At 40.0% G+C, this 16,354-nt stretch overlaps 1 protein-coding gene across 1 annotated transcript; it reads right to left on the bottom strand.

The window, feature by feature from the left end:
* Positions 1–388: 388 nt before the first annotated feature.
* HBEGF (heparin binding EGF like growth factor) lies at positions 389–15,539 on the bottom strand. Its single transcript, XM_032219271.1, has 6 exons — positions 15,247–15,539; positions 14,083–14,262; positions 9,841–10,006; positions 5,862–6,017; positions 4,612–4,703; positions 389–3,144 (listed from the first exon to the last, which is right to left on the bottom strand). Exons 1-5 carry the CDS (start codon positions 15,272–15,274, stop codon positions 4,631–4,633), a joined length of 603 nt encoding a protein of 200 aa, XP_032075162.1. The 5' UTR covers positions 15,275–15,539; the 3' UTR covers positions 389–3,144; positions 4,612–4,630.
* Positions 15,540–16,354: the final 815 nt, after the last annotated feature.

The raw sequence follows: 16,354 nt of genomic DNA, 5'->3' as shown, positions 1-16,354 counted from the left end.
ACAACTAGGACAAAAGATTGGAAAAATATATTTGGAAGAACAAAACAAAAAAAATACAGAGATGCAAGCAGTATGCAACTTTTCTACAGTCTGGATACAGTTTTATAATGCAGAAAGTAAAGACGACAACAAGCAGAAAAAGCAAATTAAACCCATTATAATGGAGGTTTATGAATGAGAACGGCAGCCCTCCCTGCTCTGGGAATGGATCCCAAGATGATTGCACTAGTGGAGTAGCGGTTAGAATGCAGTACTGCAGCCAATTCTACGGACTGCAGGCTGCCAGCAGTTTGGCAGTTCGATTCTCAGCAGCTGAAGGTTGACTCAGCCTTCCATCTTTCCGAGGTAGAAAAAATGAGAACTCAGATTGTTGGGGGCGATATGCTGACTCTGTAAACTGCAGTATATAAATCTAAATGCTATTGCTATTTGCATTTAGCCTGTGTGTTATGCTGTCACCCCAATGACTTCCTAGCTTACAGACATTTGTCAACAGGATCCAGAGTGACTCTCTTTGAAGAACAGAAGAGAACAAACGCATCCTAGATGAAGAATATTCAACAGGATAATGATCCTGCCAACTGAAAAGATTTGAACACCTACAAGAAAAAAAGGGGGCACAGCTGGGCTTCTACACTCTGGAACTGATATATATGGAGAAAGAATATCGAGCCATGTTAGTAATGGATTTAGTTAAGGCAACTGTCAGCCTTGAAGCCATTTTGGGAGCATTTTCAGGCCTGCCACAGCAAGGCTGGGTGGAGCTGTCACAATGTGAGGGGCGAGGTAGAGATAGCTGGGGGATGTATAGGCAAAATAGCATTCTTTCTCGTGGGAGCCAAGCACGCTCTACCAGGTGTTGAAAGGGTATGGACCAGAGCCAGCTGGAGTTGGGATTGCGACCCGATTGGACCATGTGATGGACATGTGACCTGGGGGCAAGAACTTTGGGTTTTGATTTGGGTGGCGAAAAACCTGGGTCCTTCAGAGTCAGGTTTTCACCTGCTGTGCTAATATGATATGCCAAATAAAATTATGCTTTGAGGAAACTCTAGGCCTCAGAGTTTTGATTGCTTTGGGGTTATTACTCGGAATCAAGACAGCAACACTACAAAGGTTGCTAATTTGCTGAATGGGATTAGTAGAATGATAACTATGCAGAGATTTGTGATATCCCAAAGAGATCACCCTATCAAATATTAACTACATAAAAATATTGGAGAATCTCTTCATTATGTAATTCAAATGAGTTTAGATGATTAATTCCTATTGGTTGAGAAGATTTGATGGAGTTCAGGAATAAAGAAAAGCTACACTGTACTACCTAGGAATGGAAAATAAAAGCCACCTTCTAGAATGTTCCTCTTTCCTTTTCACCCTTCTGCCACCTTACCTGCTGTCTGTCAGCTGCTACTATAAGTTATCTGGAAAAGAATACACATAAATTTAAGTTTTTCTTTTTAATGTGCCATTATACAAAATGTATTATACAAAAATGTTTCACTCTGCTATGTAAACATTCAGTTTAATGCTTTAGCATAAAGCTTAAGCATACATCATAAAAGAAGCAAAACTATACTAGGTGTTAACTCATAAGTTTACAATGGTTTACATATCACAGCAGGTGGTTTCATGCTAATCTAACTTAATTATAGTTTAGCATGTAAGATACCCATTGCTTAGATTATATGAGATAAAAGGCAAATCTCTTGCTAATTTAATAATATTGCATCTAAATTGAATATATCCATGCAAAAAAATTCCACCCCAAAGTACAACTTTCAGCAATATACAAAATAAGTATGTCTGAAAGAAGCTTAAAGTAAAACTTCTCCCCTACCTTCTGCATTATTGTTACTTACTTGATTCTTAGTTGGGGTCAGAAATGAATGGGCAAAACTCAGCTTTATCTCCTTAGTAGTAAATCCACCATGGGCAATGTGTATTTGTTACCATTTGCAAAAGAATACAGGTGTGCTTAACACATTTATAGTTTTTGGTTGATTGTGGAAATGTTCAGTTTCCATCCCTCTCATTTGGAACTTGAAGCACCTGCTCCAAGCTCAGCACAGAGATGTTTTGAACACTTCCAGAATGTCTAGCTTGCTTGCTTGCTTGCTTGCTTGCTTGCTTGCTTGCTTCCTTCCTTCCTTCCTTCCTTCCTATCCATCCATCCATCCATCCATCCATCCATCCATATGCTGCCACAATCAGAGGAGTCTTGGTGGCTAACAAAAACACACAACAGCATATAAAAACATAAGAAAGCAAAACATCTGCTTTGAGGTTCAAATGCTTTGCATGCTGACCTAAAATGTCTTTAGAAAAAGCACTATGCAGAATTCAACATTGTCAAACCATAAATAATACAACTGCAATAGAGACAAAATTAGATAACATTTTAAAAACTGCTCTAGAGGAAATATTCTGAGGTTTTCAGAATGCCAAATTTACTAAAGAATCAAAGATTTGCTATAAGAATTTTAGCCCCGACTGCATATATTTTGGCAATTGTTAGATATTATAAGATTGTATCAGTAAAAATAATTGCTTTTCACTTTTAATCTCTAAATCAGGATTCAAGTGCCAGCAAGCATAAGAAAGATTATTTATTAGAATGGTACACTGCGCAATACTCCTGTCTTTCCTGTTGATTTCAGGACTACAGGATTAAGTCTTAAATAAATAACATATACACTGTATCTAAAATAAATATATAACTTAAAATGAAGCATCTTGTTAAATATTTTTTTGGATTAAATAAAAGTTCAAGAAGTAGATCTCTTCAGGAGAGTGTTTCACAGTTTTTCAGAGCATTATTCAGCAACAGTTTTGTAAAGAATCCAGTTGCCTGGTTCATTGTTTGCTTGGTTCACGCCAAAGTCATTTTCCACTGGTAAGAAGACAAATTTAAAATCTTCTCCGGTTGTAGCTTCACATTGTGAACAAGTCCTCTGCGAATAAATGTGGTTCTGTCTCTCAAGAGAATTCTTTCAATTTAGAGATATGATTTGCTTCTTTAACAAAGCATTATCTCCTCGAAAACAAAGTTGTTCTCATTCATACAATTTCCTCTTTAAGCGTGTCCTAGGAAGAGTATTATCCATTCAATTGTGAGTGTAGAACTTGTTTCACTGCTTAAACCTGAATTTGTAATAAAAGGATGCCTCAAGTTAAAACAAATCATTTACATAACATTTGATTTATAATACTAATTTTTAGTGACTCTGCAGTATAATATTGACAGCCATCTCCAAACAGAATTAGGATAAACTAGAGCTATTTCAGGGTTAATACAGACTAATTGACTAGAGGCTTATATTGATGCATTCTCATGGAGTTCAGCAGAACTAACGACATTCAACCTGTTAACCTTCTATAACAGATCCAGTTATACTCTCTTAAAGGATTTTATCTGATTAGGGAAATCCCATCAGAGGATTATGTGCATCTTCAAAATCCAAGATCATCTTAAAGGAAATGGCCTCCAAGGAAAAACAAAACATTTATTTTTGAGTCTAAAATGTGGTCTACAGCAGTGGTCTCCAACCTTGGCAACTGGACTTCAACTTCCAGAGTTCCAGAGTTGAACTTCTAGAGCAAAGCTGGCTGAGGAACTCTGGGAGTTCAAGTCCCCAGGTCTTAAAGTTGCCAAGGTTGGAGACCACTGGTCTACAGTAGCCGAAGTAATGAAATGGAAATAAATAGCAGCTGCCATAGAAGGGCAAAGAGGGGTAAATAATGCATATATTTAAAAAATGTGCCTGAGCTGCATAAATTTTCAGGGGGAAAAAAGGTAATAAGTGCCTGGATTGCAATAGCAAAGTAGTTGACTGGTGTCAAGACCTGTGAGGCAGACAAATTCAGAAATCAAGACTACTTAAGATTTCTGGAAAGACCTATATTGTTGGTAGAGTAAAACACAGACACTAGAAAGCCTGCTAAAGCAGCTCTCCAGATAAACTTGAACATGGCATAATTAAGACATATTTACTCTTACACTATTCCCTCCCTTGGGCTGAGGTGTCTTTTTTGTAACAGTTGTTTCCTCTCCAATGCCTCACTACTACCATAGTTCAGCACAACTAGGTAGATCCCAGTGAGACAAAATGCAACAGCAGAAACAATCAGTAATATTCTCAAAGTTGGATTCTCAAAGTTCTTTCTAAAGAAATTCTTATGACTAATCCAGTATGATAAACATTTCCTTTTTATGTTGATCTGCCAAATGAGAGGAAAGAATCAACCCATTAAATAGTCTCTCCTCACACCAGTGGTGGGTTGCTTATCCCGTTCCAACCGGTTCGGTTGGAACGGGGCCGGCGGCATCCTTGTGCACGCGTGCAGTTCACAGATGCGTCTTAGCGCCTGCGCGATGCTCCAGCTGCTCACGGAGAATCGCGCAGGCGCTGTATGTGCCATGCGCCTGCGTGACAGCACAGAAGCCTTCAAAGACCGGTAAGGAGCACGGGCGGGCGGGCCCTTCAGCATTCCCGGAAGTTACTTACTTCTGGGTTCACCAACCAACCAAACCGGTTGAAACCCACCCCTGCCTCCCACCAACAAACAGAAGGCCAAATTTACCCAGATATTATATGCTGAAAGGGTTACCTTGCAGTTCTTGGACAATTCATTGATTGACAGTGATGCCCAATTTAACCTTCTCTTCATTCTCTACATCATATACTCCTTGTTTGTGACATCTAGAAAATCAGAAAAAGAGGAGCCAAGATTAAAACAATCCTAAATTTCCACAGATATTCAAAGAGGACCTATGGTTGTTCCATTACTAATGTTGAAGATGTAACATGGGAAAGCCCATCCTGCGTTTTTGGGATAGAACCTCCACAAAATATTGAATTCTTTGCACTAAAACTGGTCTCTAGTCCTTTACCCGCTGGTTCATGTGAGGTATCCTGATTGCCACTCAATAATGAAAAAGGTAATTTAACATAATTTCTAAAGTCATATGATCAAAGCAGAAGAACAAAAACAGGATTCACATTCTCTGCATGTTTTATCAACTATTTGTCATAAAGATACAATCTGCCTTCTCAGAGGTTGTATTGAAATCAAATTAAGGCGAAATAGAATTTTAAAAATCAGTTAAACTCTGGTATACTCTGTAGTAAGGCTTAGGCAAATATATCAGTTTACGTTCCATTCAGAAAAGATCCTTAAGATTGATGGGAAGCTGAAGCAGGCAAGAGCTACAAACTTTTGTGCATATTTAATAGAACTTATTGGATTTTTTCTGAAGCTCAGATTCCATAAGGTAAAGGTTTCCTCTGCCAGTTATGCCCAATTCTAAGGGGCAGTGCTCATCTCCGATTTACAGCCAGAGAGCTAGCATTGTCCAAAGACACTTCCATAGTCATGTGGCCAGCATGGTTATATACCAAAGACACACAAGAATGCTGTTACCTTCCCACCAAAGTAGTATCTGTTTATCTACATGCATTTACTGTTTACTGCTAGTTGGCAGGATGAGGCAAGTAATGGAATCTCCCTCCATCATGTGGTACTTGGTCTCAAACTGCCAACCTTCTGGTCACAAGCCCAGTGTCTTAACTGCTCAGCCACCACGCTCCTTCAGGTTCCATAGAAATCCTAAAGTTAATTTGCTTTAGAAACACTCAGAAAAGGGTCACAAAGCACATGCCGTATTTTTATCATCAAAGTGCCATAGGCTTGGATAAGAGGCTATAGCTAAAATATAAACCTCTCAGAGAGCCTTAGAAAAACAGAGATTATACAAATAAATGCACATATTGTTCCTTCATGAGACCAGATTTTCAAATCATCATAAGCTGAAGGAAGTTATATGTCTCCACACATCTCAATCCTATTAAACTACTTGCCTCAGCATCAATAATACTGCAATGATGATAAGACACAGGGATGACAGAATCACTGCTGTAACTGCCAGGATAGTTGTACGATCGTAACCATCATCGACTTTTTCCACTGGTAGGCTAAGAGCATGACACCTCTCCCCATGGTAGTCTTCCTGGCATCTAGGAATTAAGTATTTTAAAAATCAATACATGAAGCTTATTCAATAGGGCTGTAATGACATCTGTTATTGATACACTTGGCTACTTCCATCTAAGTTTAATGGGGAAAAAAAGCTTTGTTCTCAATGTACAATCCATTAAGTCTCTTCTCCACTTTTTTCTTGTTGAGAATTTCAATTCTGACTGTACACCCTATAGAGATTGCTTTATATACTGATGTCCTAAGCATACATATTAATTCATTCAAGGCTGAAAAAATATTTACAGTCAACAAATTAATTCTACAAAGGTTTTTCTTCCCCCAGAAGATTTCTGAAAATCTAAATTTAACCAGGCCGAGCTGCAGAGGTTACTCTTATAAACAGAAATAATTTGTTATTATTGTTATTTAGAATTTTTATTTCTAGAATTTCTAGAAGTTTTGTTTCTTTTACGTCTGTCATTTATAATTCTGTAGAACTGTTATTGCACAAGGAATTTATAAAATCACAGTACAAATGCCAATTTTTAGCCCCACCAGAGGGATAGGAAGTATCGAAACCTTTATAAGGCAGAGGTAGACAATGTGATGACCATGAACATTCATTCACCCCATCACTTCCCAATCTTTTTCAAATATTATTTATATCATGCAAGCATGTAACAAAATAAAGCATTTGCCTCTAGTATCTTGTTAATTGGTAGGTAGCATCCCAAGAAGCTAATTCACCTTCTAGGCAATGCCTTTTTTCCTCTCGTGATTTAACCACTCGTGATTTAACCACTCGTGATTTTCTCAGAAGCCTGTTTCTCTGGGAGTTGGCTACCTCATGAGTTCAATTGTTAACTGTTGCATATCCACCTGCAGTAAGGCCTAAACATTTATTCTCCAATGATCTAATAATAGGCTTAGCAAAGTATTCATAGATTCCCAGTTCTCACTTGCTGATTCATACTTTCTCACTGATTATTTCTCACTCTATTGCTTTCCATAGTATGAAAAGTTAAGTTATTTCTTTCAGACAGAAATATTCTTCCTAAGAAGAATGTATTTGCATGACATGCTAAACCACATTGAGAGTAGACTTAGTTTTAAAGTCAAATGTACGTCTGTAAATACTTGTATCATTTTAAATTCATTTTTTATAGAAATGTGCATGCATACATAAGCAGACACACTTGGGTCAAATTCACATTTGCAACTGGAATGTGAGTTATCATTTACATACGGTAACATAATAGCAGTAGTAGGATGATTCATAATGTTGCTTGGTGAGTTTTATAGCATTATTTGTCCTAATGAAGGGTTTACATTTATATATAGAGTTGTTGCAGACGTTTTTCTTCCGTTTTAATTTCATTGTGTATATTCTTACCACCCTTTCAAGCTAGGCAAGGTCAGGAAACTGGCATTATTAAGAGTCTTGAATAATGGTTAGGGCAGTGTTTCTCAACCTTGGCAACTTGAAGATGTCCGGACTTCAACTCCCAGAATTCCTCAGCCAGCAAATGCTGGCTGGGGAATTCTGGGAGTTGAAGTCCGGACATCTTCAAGTTGCCAAGGTTGAGAAACACTGGGTTAGGGTATTGTTACAGAATCCTGAAAGCTGCCAAAGCTTTCTCTATTTCATCTTATACCTGACACAGTGAAGGTGAGGGTAGTTTTAAGATTCTTTCTCATGCTTTCTATTATTCCAGGTCTTGGATATGAGAATATCAAAAGTGGTTTTTATTTTGAAAAGTGACTGGATTGATTTTTGAGAAAAAAACAAGACGTTTCGCTTCCTATCCTGGAAGCTTCATCAATTGTATTGGGTGGGGTTGGAGATAAAGGACAATTATTGACAATTGAGATTAGGGGGAATGACAGATTCTGACAGGATGGATAAGGGGAATGGAAAAATTGCATTTTCTTTGCAGTCAACTGGTCTTAACACTCTCTGAGAACCATTGTGGTTACTTGGGGTTTTATCTGTGACCTCAGGGTCACCTGAGTCAGAGATGTAGAATCTTCTTGGAACAGCCAATAGGACTGTGTTGTAAACTGGGATAAATTGAGGGTGTCTTATCCCTCCTCTGTTGAAAGAGGGCTGCTCAATGTTAACATAAATGGCCTTCAAAATCTTGGTGCGTCTTATACTCCGGTGCGTCTTATACTCCAAAAATACAGTAGTTTGACCTTGTTCTATTACTTGCATCACCTATCATCTTGGGGTGAGGGATGGAGGAGCAGGGAATATATTTTTCAAATAAATCCAAACCATTTCAGTAATATGTTATCAAAAGAGCATCATGTTCAGATTCTCTAACTTATAAGGCACCAAAACAGTGCTAATGAAACCCAGGTAAGAATCAAAAGAGGCCTGTATGACCAATTTTATGTATATATAAAAATGTTTCTGTTACTTCAGATTCCTAATTTCTTCAGATTCCACCATTTGTCAGCTGTGACCAGGGGGGCATTTGGCCAGGTTCGCCTGGTGCACCAGTTGCGACCCTACCTGAACCGGGAGGCTCTCACAACAGTCACTCGTGCCCTTGTGACCTCTAGGCTGGAATACTGCAACGTGCTCTACATGGGGCTGCCCTTGAAGAGCATCCGGCGACTTCAGCTAGTTCAGAATGCGGCCGCGCGAGCGATTGTGGGTGCACCTCGGTTCACCCACATAACACCTATCCTCCGCGAGCTGCGCTGGCTACCTGTCGATCTCCAGGTGCACTTCAAGGTGCTAGTTACCACCCATAAAGCCCTTCATGGTAGTGGGTCTGGATACTTGAGAGACCGCCTCCTGCCAAAGAGCCGAGGTGGCTCAGTGGTTAAATGCAGCACTGCAGGCTACTGCTAGATCAGCAGTTCAGCGGTTCAAATCTCACCGGCTCAGGGTTGACTCAGCCTTCCATCCTTCCGAGGTGGGTAAAATGAGGACCCAGATTGTTGGGGGCAATATGCTGACTCTCTGTAAACCGCTTAGAGAGGGCTGAAAGCCCTATGAAGCGGTATATAAGTCTACTGCTATTGCTATATTGCTACCTCCTCGCGACCAATTAGATCACATAGATTAGGCCTCCTCCGAGTCCCATCTGCCAGTCAGTGTCGACTGGCAACTACGCGGAGGAGAGCCTTCTCGGTAGTAGCTCCGACCCTTTGGAATGATCTCCCCGTGGAGATTCGTACCCTCACCACCCTCCAGACCTTCCGCACAGCCCTTAAAATCTGGCTATCCCGTCAGGCCTGGGGTTAAAGAATGTGACTCACCCCCACCCGAATGGTATGAATGTTGTGTTCTATTTTTAATTATGTATTGTTCTTATGTGTCACTGTTTGTATCCCCTTCCCCATGAGTTGTAAGCCGCCCTGAGTCCCCCCAGGGAAAAGGGCGGCCTATAAATAAACTTTAAACTAAACTAAAAAACTAAAATGGCTAAGATTGTCCTTCTGAAAGCAAAATTTCTGGACATACATATTGACTGATTTTAAAAATATAGAATCTACATGGCCCACAAGATATTTTGTGACCTAATATACAATGAATAGGAAATATGGATCTCTTCTACGGAAGAAAAAAAAAGAATATGCAAAGAAGAATACAAAGAAAAGCTTCCTGTGCTTTTTCTCATTAAAATTTTTAAGTACTAGATGATACTGTAAGTTACAGTATGTAAAGGCATATCCTGCTATTCTTAATCTTGTTTTTAAATGAGAGTTTCAGTATACAACTCTCTCTTTTTATTGGTATGAACTTCTAATTCATTTAACTGGAAAATAAATCTGCAATATAGCTACTGTTTTCCCTATATGCAATATACAGGAAATTACAGGATATAAATCGTATAAGTAACTTACATACAAGATGGAGATTTAAGTTTCCTAACATATTTGCATTTTCCATGAATACAATAATCCTTGTATTTTCCCATGCAAGGATCTCTTTTCTTTCCCTTTCCTTTTCTCCTTTTCTTCCCTCCGTTATTTGGAGTCACAGGTTCTTGTGGCTTGGACATGAAAGCAACTGGAAAAAGAAGGAAAACACTAATTTTACATTATGTGTTAGAATACTGATGCATATCCCAGGCATTATAGCTCAAATTGGATTAGAAATATTAGCACTTGCATTTTTTCCCTAGAAAATTAAGTTATGATGTATCTCTCTCCCTAAAAATGGGGTTTCATCTAAATATTCATGGTAAGACAAACAAGCTATAACCTTGTGTTCTCCCCAAACACATTTTGCAAAATGTCCAAGGTCCAAGTTGTCATTTGGATATAGTCTATATTGCCTGAATTACAGCCTAAGAATTTCAAGTAGGATCTATTTGAGACTCACATAAACACAATTATTCCTATTATCTCTAATCATAGTGCAACCTCAAGAGCTTTCTGGCATTATTGCAATTTTCAGTTATACATTTAGGATTCATACACACATTCAGAAAAGGTATACGGAATTACATATGCCAAGATTTGCTTTGTTAATGCTGATCACAATGCAGAGAAGCAAGAGATTGTACTGCTCTTTGCCTTTAACTTTTCTGGGTTTTTTCCTAATGCTGTTCACAGTCCTCTTAAAGTAGGTGTACCCCAGTTAACCAATGGCTGACTTATGGCATGCTAAATTTACAGTGGAGTCATACCTAAAGTTAAGTTGCTTTTCCCATGCAACATGTTATCAAAAAAAGGACAACAGGCATCAAGAAAATGGCAAGGCAAGATCTACAGGAAAATAATTAGTAGAAAAAAAAGATTAAGAACCCTATTTATATTGTTCCTTCTGCAACAATAAAAGAGAATGTATCATTGTGTAAAATTACAATTAAAGTGTGTTGATTTTCATTGTGTAATGGTTGTGCTTTGGTAGTTCCATGAAACCAAAGCATTCAGCATCATAACTGGCAAAGTAAATAGCTAAGTTGTTTACTACAACAAAAAGAAATCATTCTTACTGAGCAAACTTGCAATTGCTCATAACTCCCATTAGGTAATAATTACCTAACCTCAAAAACGCTAAGCAGAGTCAGACCTGGTTTGTGTTTGGAGAAGAGACAACCGGGAAGCCCTAGGGTTATAGATCAGAGGAAGGGAGTTGAAATAACAAGGAAGAAAGCAACAGCAAAGCATTTCCATGGGGATATCAAAAGTTTCACTTGAGGAAGTTTTCAGAGTATAAATCACAAATGTCAAACTCGTTAGCATGTGACATATTGTGACTTTTTTGCTTTTGAAGAGCCAGGGTAGAAATGGCATCCGGCCCTTGGGCCGCCAATTTGACAGGCCTGGATAGATCACTGTTTATTATTCTGACCCCAGCTAAAGATCTTTACCTAGTTCAACTAGGGCAAAGTAGGGAAAAGTGGAAGTATTGAACTATTCTATTATCCACTATATATCTATTAGATCTCCCGAAATCTAAATGAAATATATAGCACAGCCTTCAAAAATCAGAAGGAAAGGAGAACTTTAAAGCGGTTTTTAAAAATCTCTGTACACAAATTCACACACACACACACACCAGCAATTGAGGACTCTAAATGACTAAAACAAACAGGTCAACTGAGTACACAATCTTAGCTATATGGAAAGTCTGGTTCCAAAGATATGCTGAATAGTCAACCTAGTTAAGGAGAGCAGCTCAGTGTTCTTCCCACACATTTGCTATGACTATTTCATGGGCATCAGTATTTGGCAGAAAGCATGCCAGGGTCTCAAAGACATAAATAGGCAAAGAGGATGAAATGGAAACCCAAGCTAGACGCCCCCAGATGGTACAACTTCGCCCTAGTGACTAAACTCAGTAAGGTAAGAAGAGCCACACTGTGTGGGACAGGAACTGAGTCATTTGTGGATCCCCTCATCAATTGACAGCATTTACAGACTGGAAAATTAATATTTCTGTCTGGACAGACCCACACATAAAGTAATTACCATGTGGGGATAAGCAATAGGTTCTACATGGCCTGGACCATTTTTCACCAGCTAATCCTTTCTCAAATCTCCCAGTGACTTTAATTCTATACAGTAGTGAAAGTGCCAGCTAGGCTTACTTATTTTGTTATATTTAAAAATAACTGTTGCCATGGAATGTCAATGCTAGAAAATGTTTTCCCTTAGATGAAGGAAATTTTGTCAATAGGATGAGGAGGGGGAAGAGGGAGGGAAATACTGATGTCATCAAGTTTGCAGATCCTTAGAGGAAAATTAGTGAAGGAGAAAAAAATAAGCCCCAAAGCATATTATATCTCTATAAACGCTAAAGTACCAACTAGCAATAGATTATATAGCTGTTTGATATTGCTCTGCTATTCAAAAAGTAGAATAACATATATGCTACAAGTGGCAGGATTTGTGGAAAATAAATGGCAATATTTCACTAGAGCAGTGTTTCTCAACCTTGGCGACTTTAAGTCCTGTGGACTTCAACTCCAAGAATCCCCCAGCCAGCACAGCTGGCTGGGGAATTCTGAGAGTTGAAGTCCACAGGACTTAAAGTCGCCAAGGTTGAGAAACACTGCACTAGAGCATATAAAGCTGTGGGTGGGAGAAGTAGCAGTTCTAATAGCACATAAGAATTGAAATGTGTGACTGACTCAAATTAGGGCCTCTAGGGCAACAGTTCGGAACATGTAAGTGAGAAATGACCACATTATCAATCCGTCACATCAATCATGACAAGAATTTCCGTGGAACATTCATTGCAGTTCCTTTGCTTGCTCTTAGGATTCATTCCTGTTGCTTGATTTACAAACATTTAAAGCAGTACAACAAACAAATCGCATGGCTAATATTGAAAGACAGGTGCTTTAATTTCTATTCTTCTATTATAAAATTGGAACACATGAACTGGTTATATACCGGTAGTTCATCCCGAAATATATTTACTTATGTTTACAATTTAAACACTCCCTAGAATTTCCTTGGCTTTTTTTCCAGTTCTTTAAACAGAGACAGGATCAAAGACATCATGCACAAAAAATAACACAGTAACATATTTCACTTATTTATTGAATTTATATAGCCTTAAAATGTATTTATAAATTTTAGGTTGCCTCCGCTGAAATCCTGTCTTGCCCTTCTTTTTTCATCTATTTAAAAGCGAATGAGGCTATTAGGAGCCAATGCTGTCCTTTATAATAAATTGTATTCCATAATTTGGAATGATGTCACAAGTTTTTGAAGATATTCACCAACCAGCATTAGCAATCGCAACTTCTGTCATTCAAAAACCACAAGAGTTCAAAAGTAGGTATGATTATACATACTGATATAAGTAAACAAAATCAGTTACTGCCAGCCTATGTAAGTAAAACCAGTGATCTCTAGAAATAATAGATATGCTCCTTCTTCAGAGAGCATGCAAGGTTAACAGTCTCTACCAATGATTGGTCTCAGCAGGGGTGGGTTCCTGCCAGTTCTAACCTCTGCTATAAAAGAGGTTCCACAAATCTACAGTGCTGTTTAGAACCGGTTCCAGCTCCCTCCCCCCACCCATCCGCACATCATCAAGATGAAGAGCGAGAGGAGGAATTCTGGGATTTGAAGTCCACAAGTCTTAAAGCTGTCAAGTTTGAACATCCCTGGGGTTTTTTTTCTAAAGGGTTAGGGGTGCAAGGGTCTTGTAACTTGACAGCTTTAAGACTTGCACACTTCAATGCCAGAGTTTCTGAGCTAACATGACTGGAGGAGGAATTCTGGGAGTTGAAGTCCACAAGTCTTAAAGCTGTCGAGTTTGAACACCCCTGGAGTTTTTTCTAAAGGGTTAGGGGTGCAAGGGTCTTGTAACTTGACAGCTTTAAGACTTACGTGCTTCAAATGCCAAAGTTTCTGAGCCAACATTTTGGTTGCTAAGCAAGAGCATTGTTAAGTGAGTTTCACCACATTTTACAAGTTGGCCATGCCCACCCAGTCACAGGGATGGCAAGCCACTCCCACAAAGCAGGCCACACCTTCAGAAGAGGTTCTAAAAAATTTTGAAACCCACCACTGGGTCTCTGTGATCTTCCATGCGCACACACACACACACACACACACACACTGCTTATAGCTACAACCGTTTGTACAGTAATAGAGAAATAGTACAATTCTGAGCCGTACCTTGAGGGAGACTGCTTAAGGTATCTTCTTTGGGTAACAAAACATCTTTCTGTCCTATATGTTCCAAAACTTTTGGAGATGGGCGGAGATATAGATTTGTCAAGTCGTCTGTGTTTTCTCTCTTGGGAGTTTCATTCTGGAGTATGCCAGTCCCTTCCCCATTCACCAGGATGGCACAAACTACAAGTAGAATTAAGGACATTTCAGTACTCTCCCGAAAAAGAAAGAAAATTTAGAAATTCTAATATTACCAAATGTTGGAGTCAAAATCCAAAATGATTTAAACAAAGCTAAAATTTGTCATGTAATTCTCTCGCAGGGCAGCACAAATGAACTAACATTGCAGGAGGAGCAAAGATATTTATAGAACCACAGTGCAACACAAAAACAAAGGCATGAACAAAACAAGATACAAATGAAGGCCAGATTCACTTACACGTGAATGGCACACAGATGCACTAAGTATAGTCGGTGTTCTCATATTTTCAAAACCACATGCCCAGCAAACACACATAGACAAACATACTCTGCTCCTAGTCCAATTTTGTAACGCAAGGACAGCATAGACTGGGATACTTCCATTCCTCTGGGCAACAATTTGCCTAGTAAACTCAGGGCTATAGAAACTAGTGGAAAAAACATTCTAATCTGAAAATACTTCCAAGCACCTTTTAAAAAATAGGATAACAGAGAATCGATGTTGTTATAAACTGCGTGTAATTTAACAATTACGTTTACTCCCAAATGTTCCAGGGAATTCAGTAAGGGTAAGGGGACTCAAAACGCATCCCTTTACTATATAAATAATAACCCATCCCAGCGATTCAATGCTATCATATAGCCCCATATTAGCTATCAAAACAAGCTAAATTTGGCTGTAGTGGAAAGAAGCCCTGACCCGGCAGGCAGCTTCTCAGGAAACCGCCAAGCAACTGTGAATGGACTACCAATCATGTTTTATTTTATTTTCGGTGCTATTACCAGTCAGAAATAAGTCTCGTATTCGCTTAGGCGAGAGCATGTACTGCGACCAACGCAACTTAAGAGGGTCCGCGGAGCGACCCTGTTACCACCTTCCAGGACAAGGTGCGTTCTCCAACATTCACGACCAGGATTTGTGTTTACATCCATTCGGGCTAAAAGTCATCCCGTCTCCCTGCTTACCTGCCGCCAGAACAACGCACGAGATCATCACCGCTCCTGACAAGGCTTCGCCGCTCTCTTCGCTGCTGTCGGGCCCGACGGAAGGGCTGTAAAGGCGGGCCTTTTCCTGGACTCGCTTCTTAAGGCGGAGTACGCCAAAGGGACCGGGGCGGGCTCGTCCGGATGTCGCGGCGACTGTTCCCGGGACCAAGACAAAGCAGACTCAGCTCCGTGCAGCGCCGACCGCCTAACTGCCAGGCTGATTCGAAGCACAGCCACCCAGCGCCCCTAGGAGAGCAGCTCCCATCTGGAGGGGCCGGGCCAGGCCGGGCAGGGCTCGGCAGTGGATGCCACGCCCACTCCCTGGGCGAGAGCGCGGGCCCTCCTGCGGTGCGGTCGCCGGGAAGGAGTTCCCCCGCCATGCCCTCGGGCGCGGCTGCTTCCTCGCCCGGTTCCATTTCTTTGGGGAAAATGGCGCTTCCCCGACTTTTGGCCGCTTTTGGGAGGGCCAGAGTCTATATCTTTCGCTCTTTGGTCGGTGATCCTCTGAATAGTAGGTGCTACAGGTGGAGTTGTCCGCGCCCGCTCGCGTTCTGAAACCTGAGCAGTTTCAAGAAACCACAAAGTGCACTTTCTTCGCGGGTGCGTAATCCCTTTTCCCGACTGCTGATACACGTTTAGGTTTTGGTCGTTTCAAAATACATTATGCTGTTCAACGACGTCATCGATCAAACGTGGAACTGTCATGGTCTACCTTATCGGGATGTTTTTAGGATAGTGGAATGAGAAAATGTTGGTTACAGACTCCCGAGTCCGGAGTTGGTATTTTGTACTGACTTTTAAACTGCTAAACCAGGATAAAATGACTCGAAGTAATAGCCCTTTTATTGCAACTTTATAGGACAGGTCCTGTATCACAGATAGGGTAGCAAGCTTCTGCTGCCACTCCCTCTGCCCATTCTGGTAGTAGTGGGGTTGTGGGGCTGAGCGGAATGGGATTTGATGGATTTATGGGAAGATTCAAGATTGGGTCGTGTGATAAAGGCAACTCTAGAACAGGGAAAATGTAGGAGCTTGAAAACATAGGGTAATTTCTGTTCCCTTCCTTTTACTTAAGATACAGCCCACT

This window comes from Thamnophis elegans, chromosome 6 (assembly GCF_009769535.1).
Source record: "Thamnophis elegans isolate rThaEle1 chromosome 6, rThaEle1.pri, whole genome shotgun sequence".
NCBI lineage: Eukaryota > Metazoa > Chordata > Lepidosauria > Squamata > Colubridae > Thamnophis > Thamnophis elegans.
This window is presented reverse-complemented; position numbering and strand designations above follow the sequence as displayed.

Excerpts from the sequence above, each read along its gene's own strand:
- HBEGF (XM_032219271.1), bottom strand. The coding sequence starts at position 15,274 with ATGATCTCGTGCGTTGTTCTGGCGGCAG. Across the intron at positions 14,263-15,246 it reads GTGCGTTGTTCTGGCGGCAG|TTTGTGCCATCCTGGTGAAT; the intron begins GTAAGCAGGGAG and ends TTCTACTTGTAG. Across the intron at positions 6,018-9,840 it reads CTTAAATCTCCATCTTGTAT|ATGCCAGGAAGACTACCATG; the intron begins GTAAGTTACTTA and ends CTTAATTCCTAG.